The sequence below is a fragment of the Oncorhynchus masou genome, chromosome 26, assembly GCF_036934945.1.
Source record: "Oncorhynchus masou masou isolate Uvic2021 chromosome 26, UVic_Omas_1.1, whole genome shotgun sequence".
NCBI classification, from domain to species: Eukaryota; Metazoa; Chordata; class Actinopteri; order Salmoniformes; family Salmonidae; genus Oncorhynchus; species Oncorhynchus masou.
Window position 1 is genome coordinate 8,021,512 of NC_088237.1, and position 18,713 is coordinate 8,040,224.

The 18,713-nt window shown below is 45.5% G+C and overlaps 1 protein-coding gene across 1 annotated transcript in view; it reads right to left on the minus strand.

Annotated features, from left to right (window-relative positions):
• The window catches only part of celsr1a (cadherin EGF LAG seven-pass G-type receptor 1a), a 126,884-nt gene that overhangs the window by 51,885 nt on the left and 56,286 nt on the right, over positions 1–18,713 (minus strand). The window contains 6 exon segments of the mRNA XM_064938242.1: positions 2,296–2,384; positions 6,717–6,832; positions 10,638–10,860; positions 12,424–12,712; positions 13,028–13,208; positions 13,443–13,611. Coding sequence (XP_064794314.1) covers positions 2,296–2,384; positions 6,717–6,832; positions 10,638–10,860; positions 12,424–12,712; positions 13,028–13,208; positions 13,443–13,611 — 1,067 coding nt within the window.

Below are 18,713 nucleotides of genomic sequence, written 5' to 3' on the forward strand. Positions count from 1 at the left end.
GGTTGGAGAGCGATAAATGTGTCAGGGCATTGCATGAATATAGGCCTAGGCGTCAACTGTATGATATTAATATAAAAACAAATATATATTTATATATAAAGTAAGAGAAGCTGAAGCCTAGCCCTAGAGAGATGGAGAAAAAGACAGAGATATGCCGGCACAATGTTCCCAACACAGACATGTATTTTCTTATACTTGTCAGATAGACTACTACTGCTAGAAAGAAATAGGAAGCTAATTTGTACATTTTCAATGGGAGTATTTTTTTTTTATAAAGACAAGCATTATATTGTTAGATTAAAGGCGGAACTCTGGTAGGTCTAAAACATTCTTCCTCAACTTCGACTTGTTGGACTGCTGGTGTGTGTAATAATAACCACAACCAAAAATGTACAAAAATGACTTCACTCTATTAGGGTAATATCAAAAGTAAGTCGACATTGTTTATAGGGGAAACACGAACAGGTTATTATGTTTCATAATTCAATTAAGATTTGCATCTCGCCCTCTTCGGTTTGAACTTCTCACAGTTTGACTGAGAGTAGCCCTACCGGTAATTCCATTATATTGCGGCAGACACAACATTACAGCTGGAACTTCATTTAGCCAACAAACAAAACGCTTTTTGCAAACACTATTTAAAGAACTGGTTTAGATTCTTAAATAGGCCTGCACTAATAATAATAATGATATATAATCATATTAATGATAAAAATAATTAGAATAAATACATAAATAAAAGTTAGAAAATTGCTTCAAACCTGAATATCGTGTTGCACACAGTCCATTAAGGCCTTGCCAATGATCTTCTCATCTTTGTCCACTACAGTATTACAACTTGTCCCCGAGGACATTCTTCTTGTCTGAAAATGATTTTACTTCAATGGAAAAGGCCTTTCACTGGCTCTCTCCTCAGCAGCAGGAGCACATGAGGCGAGCAGCCTGAATCGGTTTCAGCTGGACATACGCTGTGCGTTTTATTGAGTTGCAATTGGCTGACACATAACAAGCTTGCCCAGTTCTCATCACCTCACACACATTCAATTAACAGAGGATGTGTCCAATTGGGTCCAGTCTGTAATACATTTGTTGTTGCACATACCCGAGACCCATAGCAATGATATCAGACCTGAACCAGATCCAAGACAAAAGTCACAATTTTGGAACCGCTCGGGTCCAGGGTCGGATCTATTGGACCCGTGAAGACTTCTAGTGTGTGCATGTGTGTGTGTACTTGTGGGCTTGCTCATTCGTGTGTGTGTGTTAGCGCTCACTCGTGTCTGTGTGAGCAATTGTGTTTGTTTTACGTTGCTGACAGAACACTAGTAGCATAGGTTCAGTCACGGGAGAAACTAAACAAGCAAGAAAGAGGAGGGATTTGGTTTAGAAACAGGAAATCTGTCCAGACTGGCAATAGCATGGAAATGAATCTCCCCTGTTTCCATGGTACTTTACCCCCAATACAACACACAGAACAATAAGACCCAACACAGGTCTGAAACCTGCTAGGAGGTCGGCCAATCACAATGCAGTATTTGACGTCTGCTACACCGGGTTAGGGAAGCCAGGAAAGTAGGAATCAAAGACAGGCAGGAAATAAAGAAACCCGTGTCTTTCGTGACAAAAATGGACGAGGCTATTCTGAAGCTTCAACACTAGGCACATGCCTTCCAGTTGACATGTGCTTTTCTGGAAACCGGTTGGGAAAGAGTCTAAAAGTCGGCGCTAAGAAGCTCTCACATGCTCAGAGAAGCATAGTCTATAACATAGGGTTGAGGTAGGAGTAGGCCTGTATGCAGAGATGGATAGAGCTGAGATGTTGTCTGTCTGCTGTTGTCGTTCAATAGGCCCGAGGCCATGGAAGTTTGTGGGAAAAATAACACCCAGCAATTGACTGCCATATAAGTCTAATATGCAATTACCTTTGGTGGTGAATTTGATTTGTGATATGAAATAATCCTCCTTAAGATTGGCTTATAGAAAGAGCGTAAGAAAACCAGTTTCCCTCTGGTTTGAGCCGTTCACATGTAATACAATTAAGATGAACTCTGACACACACATGGCTCATAAGATCTTTCTGATACAATCATGCTCTTTATGATACGGTACTTAAATGTGGTCCCACTTTATTTCAATAATCCAGAATAAAAGGTGGTCAACATATCAACAGACTATCAAACCAGGTTATCCGAGGAGGTGAGTAAACATGGACAGATATGCAGACTTCTCCATCCATTACATTTCTGTCTTCAACATATGTTTACTGTTTCTAAACACGGTGTAGCCGTGCCTTACCTTGTTGTAGTAGTGCAGCTGGACAGAGTGCCACTGACCGTCACTGACCCCTCCGGGAACAAAGGGATGGACCACGGTCTTGGTCTCGCCTGGAGGAGGGGGAGAGAATGGCAGGGAGAGAGAGACAGAGAGAAAGAGGGACAGAGCGAAAGAGGGAGAGAGAGATAGGAAAGACAAGAGCGGTGAAAAGAGGTTGTGGTTAATTCAATGCCATATTGTCTGTCGAATGTACGTAACCTTGTATGCCAGACATGTAGGCTCTACTTTAAAAGGAAGGATAAATGTCAGTGAGTATATGCTTTACAACATGTACGTCAGAATTAAAAATCAATGAAAGGAAACCCATTTCTCTTACATGAAACTCCAACATGGAGAAATAAAAACACAGCCAGACTCACAAAGCCAGTCAGCTCACACAGTCATCATAAATCACACTCACTGTAAGAACACCAGGGTTTTCCAACCATATCAATGGTTCTCGTTCACAATGTCGGCAGAGCAACAATCACACCAGATTTACCCAGGGCTTTACTGACTGTTTACCAAGGGCAGGAGTCTCTCAGGAAGAATTTACCCACCAACTCAGTCAACAGTAACGCAACACTGTAGCTGTGTTACAGAGTAATTAGTCATGGTGTTTAGTGTGTCTTTATAAAAAAAACTCAATTACTTCTGCAGTCCCACGTTGCCCTTTCTTGCTGACTGTGTGGTATGAAATCCAGGGCTCTCTAGACATTGGCAGTGAGACACACTCAGCGCAGTGGATTCAACAACAAAGAGCTGTGTTTTTTTGCGTGCATACAATTGAAGTCAGAGGTTTACATACACCTTAGCCAAATACATTTAATCTCAGTTTTTCACAATTCCTGACATTTAATTCTGGTGAAAATTCCCTGTCTTAGGTCAGTTACGACAACCACTATTTTAAGAATGTGAAATGTCAGAATAATATGAGAAAAATTAATAATTTCAGCGTTTATTTCTTTCATCACATTCCCAGTGGGTCAGAAGTTTACATACACTCAAATGGTATTTGATAGCATTGCCTTTAAATTGTTTAACTTGGGTCAAGCGTTTCGGGGAACCTTCCACAAGCTTCCCTCAATAAGTTGGGTGAATTTTGGCCCATTCCTCCTGACAGAGCCGGTCCAACTAAGTCAGGATTGGAGGCCTCCTTGCTCGCACACGCTTTTTCAGTTCTGTCCACACATTTTCTATAGAATTGAAGTCAGGGCTCTGTGATGGCCACTCCAATACCTTGACTTTGTGGTCCTTAAACCATTTTGCCATAACTTTGGAAGTGTGCTTGGGGTCATTGACCCATTTGTGACCAAGCTTTAACTTCCTGACTGATGTCTTGAGATGTTGCTTCAGTATATCCACATCATTTTCCTCCCTCATGATTCTATCTATTTTGTGAAGTGCACCAGTCTCTCCTGCAGCAAAGCACCCCCACAACATGATGCTGACACCCCTGTGCTTCATGGTTGGGATGGTGTTCTCCGGTTTGCAAGCCTCCCATTTTTCCTCCAAACATAACAATGGTCATTATGGCCAAACACTTCTATTTTCGTTAAATCAGCCCAGATGAAATTTCTCCAAAAAGTACAATCTTTGTCCCCATGTGCAGTTGCAAACCGTAGCCTGGCTTTTTTAATGGCGATTTTGGAGCAGTGGCTTCTTCCTTGCTGAGCGGCCTTTCAGGCTATGTCGATATAAAACTCGCTTGGACTGTGGATATAGATACCTTTGTACCCGTTTCCTCAAGCATCGTCACAAGGTCCTTTGCTGTTGTTCTGGGATTGATATTCCCTTTTCGCACCAAAGTACGTTAATTTCTAGGAGACAGAATGCATCTCCTTCCTGAGCGGCATGACAGCTACGTGGGCCCATGGTGTTCATACTTGCGTACTATTGTTTGTACAGATGAATTTGGTACCTTCAGGCGTTTGGAAATTGCTCCCAAGGATGAACCAGACTTGTGGAGTTCTACAATTTTCATCTGAGGTCTTGGCTGATTTCTTTTGATTTTCCCATGATGTCAAGCAAAGAGGCACTGAGTTTGAAGGTAGGCCTTGAAATACATCCACAGGTACACCTCCAATTCACTCAAATTATATCAATTAGCCTATCAGAAGCTTCTAACGCCTTGACAACACTTTCTCAAATTTTCCAAGCTGTTAAAGGCACAGTCAACTTAGTGTATGTAAACTTCTGACCCACTGGAATTGTGATACAGTGAATTATAAGTGAAATAATCGGTCTGTAAACAACTGTTGGAAAAATGACTTGTGTCATGCACAAAGTTTTCCTATTTTGTTGCCTTACAACCTGGAATTAAAATTTTTGGGGGGTTTGTATCATTTGTTTTACACAACATGCCTACCACTTTGAAAATGCAAAATATTTTTTATTGTGAATCAACCCCCCCCCCCCCCCCAAAGTCAATACTTTGTAGAGCCACCTTTTGTAGCAATTACAGCTGCAAGTCTCTTGGGGCATGTCTCTATAAGCTTGGCAGATCTAGCCACTGGGATTTTTGCCCATTCAAGGCAAAACTGCTCCAGCTCCTTCAAGTTGGATGGGTTCCGCTGGTGAACAGCAATCTTTAAGTCATACCACAGATTCTCAATGGATTGAGGTCTGGGCTTTGACTAGGCCATTCCAAGACATTTAAATGTTTCCCACTTAAACCACTAGAGCATCGCTTTAGCAGTATGCTTAGGGTCATTGTCCTGCTGGAAGGTGAACCTCCGTCCCAGTCTCAAATCTCTAGAAGACAAAAAGGTTTCCCTCAAAAATGTCCCAGTATTTAGCACCATCCATCATTCCTTCAATTCTGACCAGTTTCCCAGTCCCTGCCGACGAAAAACATCCCCACAGCATGATGCTACCACCACCATGCTTCACTGTGTTCTCGGAGTGATGAGATGTGTTGGGTTTGTGCCATTTTCCTTGATGGCCAAAAAAGTAAATTATAGTCTAATCTGTCTAATCTAAGCTTCCAGACCTCAATCCATATGTTTGGGGAGTCTCCCACATGCCTTTTGCTTATTTTTTTCTTTAAGCAATTGCTTTTTTCTGGCCACTCTTCCCAGCTCTGTGGAGTGTACGGCCTAAAGTGGTCCTATGGACAGATACTCCAATCTCTGCTGTGGAGCTTTGCAGCTCCTTGCCTGGGCTGTGAGTTTTGTGGGTGGCCCTCTCTTGGCAGGTTTGCTGTGGTGCCATATTATTTCCATTTTTTTTAATTTTACCCCCTTTTCGTGGTATCCAATTGTTAGTAGTTACAATCTTGTCTCATCGCTACAACTCCCGTATGGGCTTGGGACAGACAAAGGTCGAAAGCCATGCGAGCCACACTGCTTCTTAACACAGCGCGCATCCAACCCGGAAGACAGCCGCGCCAATGTCGGAGGAAACACCATGCACCTGGTGACCTGGTTAGCGTGCACTGAGCCCTGCGCCACCTAGGAGGCCCCATTCTTTCCATTTTTTAATAATGGATTTAATGGTGCTCCGTGGGATGTTTAAAGTTTCGGATATTTTTTTATAATCCAACCCTGATCTGTACTTCTCCACAACTTTGTCTGTGACCTGTTTGGAGAGCTCCTTGATCTTCATGGTGTCACTTGCTTGTTGGTTCCCCTTGCTTAGTGGTGTTGCAGACTCTGGGGCCTTTTGGAACAGGTGTGTATATACTGACATCATGTGACACTTAGATTGCACACAGGTGGACTTTAACTAATTATGTGACTTCTGAAGGTAATTGGTTGCACCAGATCTTATTTAGGGGCTTCATCGCAAAGGGGGTGAATACATTTGCATCACTTTTCCATTTTTTACTTTTTAGATTTTTTTTAATAAGTTTATTTTTTTCCCATTTCACTTCACCAATTTGTCCATTACATGAAATCCATTACATGAAATCCAAATAAAAATCTATTTAACTTACAGGTTGTAATGCAATAAAATAGGAAAAACGCCAAGGGGGATGAATACTTTCGTAAGGCACTGTAGGTCTTCATGGCTCGTTAAGTGCCTATACTGTCATGAATCAGTCTGCTCAGGCTCTGTCAGGGGGAAGCAGCTGCTCGCTGACCACAGTAAAACACTCAGCCCTTTCACACAGCCAAATCCAATGCATCTCTAGGTGTAACTGCACAGCAGCATAGCCAGACAATGGAGAGGACACATTCTAATGAAATCCTGTAACTATTTGCTTCACACTGGTCAAGGAGTTCAGCTGATAAGAGTGTTTACCAAGTGGTTTGTGAAAGCCACATTCATGATATCCTTACAGTGGAGTTGATTAAGCAATCTATCGGCTAGTGTTGATACAAGCAACTCGTAAGTCATTTTCCAGCTCTTTGTGCGAGCATGATTATTTGCACTGTGGACACACACTGCCGCCCTCTCACCTGCAGAGAAGGTGAGTTGGATCTGTTCCTCGATAATCTCCAAGGCGATAAAGTCGTGTTTCTCGTTAAATCTCCCATTGTACAGCAGCAGGGCATTCCTCTCTCTGGTGGCAAACCTGGGGACAAGATAGACACAGGGTCAACATTCTATTGTCAAACCCACATTTGGTGCCAAAGTGGCACCCATTCAAATCCTATATCTCAAACATAGTTAGCCAAACTTTTTTTTGTGTGGACAATTATTCATTAGGTTTTTACAGTATGTGGCGTAGTTAGACAAATGTGGCATATCTAACCCAAACTGCCATATAAGATGCACTATATAAACAAAAGTATGTGGACACCCCTTCAAATTAGTGGATTGCTGACAGGTGTAGAAAATCAAGCACACAGTCATGTAATCTCCATGGCCTTACTGAAGAGCTCAGTGACTTTCAACATTGCACTGCCATAGGATGCCACCTTTCCAACAAGTCAGTTTGTCAAATGTATGTCCTGCTAGAGCTGTCCGGGTCAACTGAGAGTGCTGTTACTGTGAAGTGGAAACGTCTAGGAGCAACAAAGGCTCAGCCGTGAAGTGGTAGGCCACACAAGCTCACCAATCTGGACTGCCGAGTCAGCACAAGAACTGTTCGTCGGGAGCTTCATGGCCGAGCAGCTGCACACAAGCCTAAGATCACCATGCGCAATGCCAAGCGTCTGCTGGAGTGGTCTAAAGATCACAGAAGGGGACCGGTGAGTGCTGAAGCACGTACCGCGTAAAAATAGACTGTCCTCGGTTGCACCGTCTCTGGAAGCAACATCAGTACAAGAACCATTCGTCGGGAGCTTCATGAAATGGATTCCCATGGCCTCAACCCCAATCAACACATTTGGGATGAATTGCAAAGCCTACTGCGAGCAAGGCCTAATCGCCCAACATTTGTGCCCGACCTCACGAATGACCTTGTGGCTGAATGGAAGTAAGTCCCTGCAGCAATGTTCCAACATCTAGTGAAAAGCCTTCACAGAAAAGCGAAGTCTGTTATAGCAGCAAAGGGGGGACAAAATCCATATTAATTCCCATGATTTTGAAATGAGATGTTCGACCAGCAGGTGTCCACACACTTTTAGTCATGTAGTGTATATGAGAGGTGGGATTTGGGGTTGGAGAGGTGTGTAAGGAAGGAGAAACTCCTGAGGAAGATAAGAGGAAGAGAGACTTGAAGGACAATAAGAAAGTGTTCGTAAGACCAGTGGTCTAGAGTCAGGAAGGAGGAAGTAGATGCCCTGCCCTCCGGTGGTATGTCTCCTTCCGGAGACACCTGAAACCCCACCTCTTTAAGGAATACCTAGGGTAGGATAAAGTAATCCTTCTCACCCCCCCCCTTAAATGATTTAGATGCACTATTGTAAAGTGGCTGTTCCACTGGATGTCATAAGGTGAATTCACCAATTTGTAAGTCGCTCTGGATAAGAGCGTCTGCCAAATGACTTAAATGTTGTAATGATGTAAATGGTGGCCCATCTCCCTGTTAACCCCTGCCATAGTACAGTGCCTTGCATTTGTCCTATTTTGTTGCATTACAACCTGTAATTTAAATGAATTTTTAATTCGGATTTCATGTAACGGACATGAACAAAATAGTTTGTTAAAAAAATGGAAAATGGAAAAGTGGTGCGTGCATATGTATTCACCCCCTTTGCTATGAAGCCCTTAAATAAGATCTGGTGCAACCAATTACCTTCAGAAGTCACATAATAACGTCCACCTGTGTGCAATCTAAGTGTCACATGATCTCAGTATATATACACCTGTTCTGAAAGGCCCCAGAGTCTGCAGGGCGCACCACCAAGCAAGCAGCACCATGAAGAGCAAAGAGCTCTCCAAACAGGTCAGGGACCTGTGGAGAAGTACAGATCAGGGTTGGATTATTAAAAAAATATCAGAAACTTTAAACATCCCACGGAGCACCTATAAATCCATTATTGAGCAATTGAAAGAAAATGGCACTACAACAAACCTGCCAAGACAGGGCCGCCCACCAAAAAAAAGCAATTGCTTAAAGAAAAGAAATAAGCAAACACGTTTGGTGTTCGCCAAAAGTCATGTGGGAAACGCTCCACACATATGAAAGAAGGTACTCTGGTCAGATTAGATTAAAATTGAGCTTTTTGGCCATCAAGGAAAATGCTAGCACAAACCCAATAACTGTCATCACCCTGAGAACACTAACCCTATAGCGAGGCATTGTGGTGGCAGCATCATGCTGTGGGTATGTTTTTCATCGGCAGGGACTGGGAAACTGGTCAGAATTGAAGGAATGATAGATGGCGCTAAATATATGGAAATTCTTGAGGAAACCTGTTTCAGTCTTCCAGAGATTTGAGACTGGGACGGAAGTTCACCTTCCAGCAGGACAATTACCCTAAGCATACTGCTAAAGCAACACTTGAGTGGTTTAAGGGGAAACATTTAAATGTTTTGGAATGGCCTAGTCAAAGCCCAGACCTCAATCCCATTGAGAATCTGTGGTATGACTTCAAGATTTCTGTATACCACTAGAACCCATCCAACTTGAAGGAGTTGGAGCAGTTTTGCCTTGAGGAATGGGCAAAAATTCCAGTGGCTAGATCAGCCAAGCTTATAGAGACATACCCCAAGATACTTGCAGCTGTGATTGCTGCGAAAGGTGGCTCTACAAAGTATTGACTTTGGGAGGGGTGAGTAGTTATGCACACTAAAGTTTTCTGTTTTTTTTGTCTTATTTCTCGTCTGTTTCACAATAAAACATATTTTGCATCTTCAAAGTGGTAGGCATGTTGTGTAAATCAAATGATACAAACTCCCCAAAAATCTATTTTAATTCCAGGTTGTAATGCAACAAAATAGGAAAAATGCCAAGGGGTAAATACTTTTGCAAGCCACTGTATGTGTGTGTGTGTGTGTGTGTGTGTCATCCTGCATGCGTGCTATAAGGGGCACAGAGGCCACGAGAGTCAGACACCAGATGCCAGCATGACAGTGGGAGTTGCGGAGGGGTAGCAGGGGGGGCAGGAAGACACAGCCGATAAAAGAAAACAGTGATAAGAGTACCTCATCACAGGACTCTTCCTGTTTTCACCCTGTTCTACCGCTTCTCACCGACACACTCTGCTTTTCACATCCACCCACTTTTATGATCCTCACCCCACCTAGAACTTCAAATGGGACTAGCAACAGATCTGACACAATATTTACACTACGGTGCAAGTGCACTAGTTTTGATCAGAGCCACATAAGGGCTGCCACATAGAATGTAGTTTACTAAATTTATGGGCTGTTCGAGAGACAAAGAACTTGATCTGCCTTCACATTTCTGTGTTCCTGCCTTGACTATGAAAGGTGTTATAGATAATTTTCCTCTATGGCTGTTTCAACAGATAAGAGCGTGCACCCCCCCCCCTTCTCATGTGTTTAATGTAAGCATTTTTTTTGTGTGAGCTCCGACACAAAGATGTCTCTACATGCCCCACTGAACTGGTATACTGAACTGAGCTAAGTGGGTGTTTGTTTGTGCAACCCTCCCTGTACCCAAATTATGGTTTACTACACACACACACACACAAACATGTACAGTAGACGTGTCGCTCTGTTAACACATGATCAACGGAAACAGGATGCACCTCAGCTCAATTTCGAGTCTCCTCGCAAAGGGACTGAATACTTATGCAAATAAGGTGTTTGTTTTTTATATTTAATACATTTGCAAACATAAAAAAAAAAAACTGTTTTCGCTTTGTCCTTATTGTGTGAAAATTGCTGAGGTTTGTTATTTATGGAATCAATTTTAGAATAAGGCTGTAACGGAGCACAATGTGGAAAAAGTCGATACATTCCAAAAGGCACTGTAGATGGGGAGAGATACAGAGAGGGAGAGTAGATCGTTTCCAAGTACTCACATGAACGAGACAGTAAAGTGGAACCTCTGCCGCAGTCCTCTGAAGGTGATGAAGGACTGACCGGGGAAAGACCTGGTGGTCATCTCACAGTAAGGCTTCTCGTACTCTCCCGGGGGACACTGGCACATAAACCCCCCCACCAGCAGGTCCACACATTTCCCCCCGTTCTTACACACCCCCGGTACACACCGCCCCGACCGGGCGTTCACCTCACAGTGCTCACCTGGGGAGAGAGTAAGGTTTAAGAGTGATATACCCACCCGGTCAGACACGCAAAAAGTCACATTCAGAGACTGCATTTCTGAGAGACAGGAGACACTGTTTCTATATTGCTCTGCTGAATGGTTCTCATGGAGAATCTAATAATAATAATTATAATAGGTCACATACACCAGATAGGTGCTGTGAAATGTGTTTTTTTTTACAGGGTCAGCCATTGTTGTATGGCGCCCCAGGAGCAAATTAGGGTTACAGACACTAACTACTGGTCTGGACATCACCAACACAGACACACAGCTCAGTTTCCCACTGACAGACTGTCTGTCTATGAGACCACAGGAAACTGGCTGACTTGCTCAAGTTTGCAGGCCATCTTCGAGTCCTTCAGTTTCTCCAGCTTTTTCAACCATCATCCCACCAAGATCTGTCTAGGAGGGGGGGGGGGGGCAGCCAGGTATGCGTGGGATGGAGGGGGGCGCAGGACCCTGGTAATGACTCTTCACTCTGTGGTATAATCCATTTTCCGAGGAGAATTAGGAGGATCTGTTTCCCTATAATGTGGGAATAATGTGGAAACCCAAGGCGGACACAGTAGGCCCCGCTGTCATCGGCCACATAATGGCTCCTAACTAGCGGAGGTCGAACTGTGACCTTCAAAGACTAGACCCCCCCATTGGAGGAGAGGAAGGGTGGAGTGTGGTATAATGAGGTAATTACAGCTGATAAGGAAGTGAAGGAGGGAAAGAGGAAAGTAGTGGCGGGGTTGTCATGATATTCTACCGGGCCCCATTGCAGGGACAGAGAGATGTGGTATCACTATCAGATGAAAGCTCCCGTTCAGTTGACCTGCTGGGGCTCCCGAGTGGCGCAGCGGTCTAAGGTGCTACAGACCCTGGTTCGATTCCAGGCTGTGATTGGGAGTCCCACAATTGGTCCAGCGTCGTCCAGGGTTTGGCCGGGGTAAGCCGTCATTGGAAATAAGGATTTGTTCTGAACTGACTTGCCTAGTTAAATAAAAGGTGAAATAAAATAAATAAAAACCAGCAAACTCCATGAAAACGTCCTGAGTGCATCTGATAGCTCCGCCCCTCGACCATCAATCAGACACAAAAACAGTGACAGGAGTTGGCCCTAATGTAGAGTGTACCTGGGGCTGCCAGCTAGACAGCATTCCAGCCTCATCGCAAACATAAATCACATTGAGACAGACCATTTAGTAAAGGGGTCATTTGTAGATCATCAGTGGGTTGGTGCATCATGTTGCTGGACAACACCCGAGTTGATCTGCAGCCAAAGTGACTGCCATGAAATGCGTGCCTCACCCAAACTGGAAGCTACACTCTGATGGTGGCTGGGGTGACATACCAGACAGTACCTACATACACAATTTAAATCTCTTAAAGACCTAGGAAAGTATTAGCCTGGTCCCAGAACCTTTTGTGCTACGTTGCCAACCACTATGGCCACGTTCGCACCATTTGCAAGACAGCACAACAGGCCAGGGAACAGGCTAGCAAGGATAATACAGTACACACAATCAACTCCCTCACTGAGTGGAGCCACTGACCAGTGAAGTCTTCCTGACACTCGCATGTATAGCCTCCTTCTCGGCTGCGACACTTTCCATTGTTCCTGCAGGGTCCTGAGTAGCAGAGGTCTATCTCCGTCTCACAGTAGTCCCCGGTGAAGCCTGCAGGACAGCGGCAGCGCAGACCGTTGATGGGGTGGATGGGCCGGAACAGCACCGTGTCGGAGGAGATGAAGGGCGGGGAGCTGTCAAACTTCAGCACAGACACACACTTCATATAGTTCTCACACGGCTCCCTCAGGCAGATGTTGTCGTCGAAGGGAAGCACCTGGAACGGATACAATTCATTAGGAAATTGCTCAAATCCAGAAAATGAAACGGGCCGCAGAGATGGCTGGTTTTCGGTCTCCTTCGAATCAGTGGCTGACTTAGATCGGGAAAACCCGAGTCGTGTTCATTACGGCACACCGTAGCTAAACTTTTCAAAACAACAAAAAACATTTATTATTGGACAAGTTCGGATAGTACCTCCCTGATCATTTTCTTCAATTTGGGGCCAACTGTACATGACCCAGTTGTCCAGGAGTGGGTAGGCAGGGGTCAATTTGGGATTCATTCAAAGAACCTGTTGTGAGCAAGTTACCTGTTGTGATGATATTAGTCGGAGCAGGGTGCGGTTCAGATAGATCTGCTCCTGCAGCTCCTCGGAGGGGAAGTACCTCCCCGGGGGACCGCCTGGCTGCAGCGCCGAGAAGGTCACGTTGAGGATGGCGCCGCGAACGTCTGTGTCGTTCTGAATGTTGAACACAAAGACGGCCTGGCGGCTGGTGGAGAGTAGAGAGTCTTATGATCATACAGAGCAGAAGTGCTGTGGCAGCAACAGAATGCTACACGGACCTCCATGGAGTAGAAGCTAAGGTTGCAACACTTCAATAACTTCCCCAAAAAATTCCCAGGTTAGACAGGAATCCCGGTTCCGAGGGTTATCATTCCCTCCTGATACCGAGACTCTTCCAAGCAGGTTTTCTGGGACCGTAAGAAGGGAGCAGACACATTACCTGGTGGAGAGCACGGCTGCCACACCTTCCAGGAAGAGGGACAGTAGAGGGGACAGGAAGCGCTCCTGAGACATGTTCTCCAGGCGCACTGTGATGCTGTTGGTCAACATGTCGTCTGTGATTATGGTGACCCGCAGGGTGCACAATGCTGTGACCCGATGGATACCATCTGGGGAGGGGGGGGGGGAGAGCGAGAGGGGGGAGGGGTTAAATGGATGAACGACAGAGCAGAGCAACAGTTAAAAGACGGATCAGAACGAATGTACATAATTGAAGCCATGAAGCTTTGCTAAGATTTGTTGAGCGTTTTGTAGAATATAGAAGTGATCCTCATCTAAGTGGATGTATTGCAGAGTGGTAGAGTCAACCACAGTTCAACCACACTAAACACATGAAGATTGGTGTTAAACTTTGTTGAATAGTTCACGAATGAGCTCAATTTGTTAAAACTGTCCCGATCATAGACATTAAATCAACTAGACAGAGTCACTGGCAGGCATATAATCATTTGAATAAATAACCTGTCCTGTCAATGACAGCAAAATGTCGGCATTTCCCTCCCTCTTGTCCAGGAACACACTTTAATTACCTACTGTAAATATCTCAATCCTAATGGATCCTTCTCAGAGGAGATCTCGTGCGCATCCCAAATGGCACCCTATTCCCTATATAGTGTACGACTTTAGACCAAGACCCACATTGCTCTGGACAGAAGCACAGCACTCAATAGGGAATATAGTGCAATTTGGGACGCAGACCCAAGAGTGTGAACACCAACACTTCCCGCAAACGAGACACGTGTGCTGCTCACAGCGATTTCCTGACAAATATTATGTTACAGTGAGACTTGGGAAGGACTGGCTTCCAGTGTCCTGAGTCTCTGCCAGCGTTCTCTCTCTCTGTGCAGAGCTTAGCAGCTGCACTTGTTTGTCATGCCACGGTTCTCTATCGACTACGGTAGATTGAATTAATTAGGTGTCATTGTGATTCCACCTGATTCAAAGCCACTCCTAAGTAATTAAACAACTCTGATCTCGTTTCAACTTGTGGAACAACTGCAAACTGCTCAGTTCTTCTATCCCATATGTCATATGCACGGAGTGTACAAGAGAAACTTTGAATCTTGAGACAATTGAGATATGGATTGTGTGTGTGTGTGTGTGTCGCTCAGAGGGTGAACGAGCAAGACAAAAGCTGAAGTGCCTTTGATCAGGGTGTGGTAGGAGATGCCAGATGCACTGATTGTGTCAAGAACTGCAATGGCTGCTGGGTTTTTCATGCTCAACAGTTTCATGTGTGTATCAAGAATGGTCCACCAACCAAAGGACATCCAGCCAACTTAACACAACTGTGGGAAGCATTGGAGTCAACATGGGCCAGCATCCCTGTGGAACGCTTTCAACACCTTGTAGAGTCCATGACCAAACCAACTGAGGCTGTTCTGAGGGCAAAAGTGGGGATGCAACTCAATATTAGGAAGTTGCTCCTAACGTTTGGTGTACTCCGTGTAGAGCCCGTAGGCCTAGACCCATTCGTTATAACGCTGGGTTATAGGAAGAGAGCTGACACTGCTAACTCTTAACTGATCCATACAAAGTCTACAGGGCTGATCCATACAAAGTCTACAGGGCTGATCCATACAAAGTCTACAGGGCTGATCCATACAAAGTCTACAGGGCTGATCCATACAAAGTCTAGAGGGCTGATCCATACAAAGTCTACAGGGCTGATCCATACAAAGTCTACAGGGCTGATCCATACAAAGTCTACAGGGCTGATCCATACAAAGTCTACAGGACTGATCCATACAAAGTCTACAGGACTGTTCCATACAAAGTCTACAGGGCTGATCCATACAAAGTCTACAGGGCTGATCCATACAAAGTCTACAGGGCTGATCCATACAAAGTCTACAGGACTGATCCATACAAAGTCTAGAGGGCTGATCCATACAAAGTCTAGAGGGCTGATCCATACAAAGTCTAGAGGGCTGATCCATACAAAGTCTACAGGGCTGATCCATACAAAGTCTAGAGGGCTGATCCATACAAAGTCTAGAGGGCTGATCCATACAAAGTCTACAGGGCTGATCCATACAAAGTCTACAGGGCTGATCCATACAAAGTCTACAGGGCTGATCCATACAAAGTCTACAGGGCTGATCCATACAAAGTCTACAGGGCTGATCCATACAAAGTCTACAGGGCTGATCCATACAAAGTCTACAGGGCTGATCCATACAAAGTCTACAGGGCGAGGCTATTTGTTCAACTCCAAGCATACAGAGAGAGTCTACAGGGCTCTAATACTGTGGTTTCTGGGATGTAGGAGGAGAGTTGTCAACAGGTGGCTGCAGCAGTTGAAATACTGTTGAAACATCTCTGAGTGGCCGATCAGGTTGCAGGAGTCTTGTTGAGTCAATGTGTATGCGTGAGTGACCGAGACGGCTGAGCGGCAGGTGCCTTGTCAGTCACTCTCCCCCAAATTAGGTCATTTCTCAGGACCCCTACACCCCTCTCTAGCCCCGCCTCCCCCCTTCCTATATTCCCTCTCCTCTCCCTCCCCCGTCAGTGCCTCTGTTCATCAGACTGCCTCACACTGTTTATCAGACTGGGTGCTGATACCGTTGTCTCCTCACAGCCCCCACCTCCTCCTCCGCACCAAAAGTGTTGCCCAGTGTGTCATCATTATCAGACAAAGAAGAGCAAGACGACCTGTTTTCCACTCTGTTACACCCACAGTCACCACATACCTCTAGAGAAGAACACACAAAAGCACCCACCCCCCCCTTCCATGTGGTCATACACACACACACGTTCCCTTAGTTCACCGTAGAGAGAGGGTGCTCTACTAGCACAGAGAGTATCTGTTACACTAGACATTCATCACAGAGTAGTCTACCCAAGTTGTCTACTCCCCCACCTGTCCCCTCTGTCTGTCTGTTCGCGCAACACAGTCAGTACCCATGGTGGTCCAGAAGCTAATTGAAACACAAGCAGGGATGGTCGGACAAACGCACACACACACACTCTACAGGAAGCAGGTGTAAGAGGTTCCAGTCACCTGTTCAGTGTTAACATTAAGCAGCAGGTCCAGACAGTAGCTGTTGGCACTCAGCTTAAGGCAACAGTAGCACTCTAAACCCTTCGCTGTTGAGAGTACAGCTCAAACCATCCCGACTGTGCTTGACAAAACGTTTCATCACCTACTCTCCGGGTCCTCAAAAGGCAAATCTAAGCTATTCACTCACTGAGTAAACTGACCAGGAAAAAGGCCTACTTTATTGGCCATGAAGTACAAGCGCACAGTCCTGCCTCTCTTAGTGACTAACTACATAGATCCAGTGAACCCCATACTGTTCCCCACACACAATACTGAGGGAACGAGGGTTGACAACAGGCCATTAACATGGGAGGACAAGGTTAAATACAGGGAGAGTTTTCCAGGAGGAAAACTGTCCCGTGGCATCCCAAGAGAAATGCTATTTATATCCCCCCCCCCCAGCTGTTCTATTCGGGGTCAATGAGAGGGCAACACACACACGTACACACAGGGTGTCCCTGGGCAGATCACTGCCAGTCATCCCGGGGCGTGTCATATTCAGACGCCATGGAAACAGGAGTTCTCCGAGGGTAAATAGCACAGCGTGAGTAACACGGGAGACGACAGGACCCACCCCATAGCGATATAAAACACCACACACTACATTACAAAGATGCCGTTTACAAGTATATCGGAGTGAGTGAAATACCCTGATGAAGGTCTAAGGAGTCTGAGACACTGGTGAAATAAGATCCATTACATTTTGCGGGAAGCATCAAGATCAACAGTGTGCTACAGTTTCCTTCAGTGTTCCGTGTGTGTTACAATTACGATACGCCAAGCATTTATGAACTCGTCATAACCATTAAGATGCTATGAGACGGATATAGTCGTGCTAAAGTAAACAAACGGGTGTATTGTCCAAACAATAAAAAACTCACCGCCGTGTCACTCATTCTTTTATTAGTCCAGGCAGTATACTGCCCGAGCTGCAACCGTGAATGAATCATATATATGATGATTGAATTGTGTTCATTGGGATTAATAAAATGAAGTAAACAGCAATCTGTTTTCCATAGACGCGGGTCCAGTCAGCAACAACTCCCCGGATCCTAAGCATAAGTGGGAGAAACTCAAAAGTCACCTTACATCAGTGCATCTTGTTTATGAGGCAGGAGGTGCTAATGAGGCTGTTAACAGACTGTGAGACAGTGATATGCATGACACCGGTCAGTCTCTGTAGTTTACAGGCCTAGCCATCTATGATATCATTTGTTATTTAACTCGGCAAGTCACTTAAGAACAAATTCTTATTTACAATGACGGCCTACACCGGCCAAACCCGGGACGACGCTGGGCCAATTGTGCGCCGCCCTATGGGACTCCCAATCACGGCCCGGATGTGATGCAGCCTGGATTCGAACCAGGGACTATAGTGACGCCTCTTGCACTGAGATGCAGTGCCTTAGACCGCTGCGTCACTCGGGATGGAGCCGGACACTGGGACATTCCACCAAGGTCTCCATCTGTCACAGTGAGTGACAACAACACCCTCGTCTATATCACTAACTGCCCCACCCACCCATTCTGGAGATCGATGACACTGCTGTCACTATCTGTCTGTGGTCTGTGACTGACAGAGAGTGGCCATCATGATGGGGGGGGGGGGGGGGGTAAATTACTTTTCAACTCACAATTTAGGAAGCATGTTTAAACGTTCGTAATGAATTGAAAAAATCCGCATAGAATCAACAGGTGATTTTCAATTCAATAGACAATAAAAAAACGAAGCGGAGCACAACCCTGGTGACCACAACCCTGGTGACCACAACCCTGGTGACCACAACCCTGGTGACCACAACCCTGGTGACCACAACCCTGGTGACCACAACCCTGGTGACCACAACCCCTGGTGACCACAACCCCTGGTGACCACAACCCCTGGTGACCACAACCCCTGGTGACCACAACCCCTGGTGACCACAACCCTGGTGGACCACAACCCCTGGTGACCACAACCCCTGGTGACCACAACCCTGGTGACCACAACCCTGGTGACCACAACCCCTGGTGACCACAACCCAGGTGACCACAACCCCTGGTGACCACAACCCCTGGTGACCACAACCCTGGTGACCACAACCCCTGGTGACCACAACCCCTGGTGACCACAACCCTGGTGACCACAACCCCTGGTGACCACAACCCAGGTGACCACAACCCCTGGTG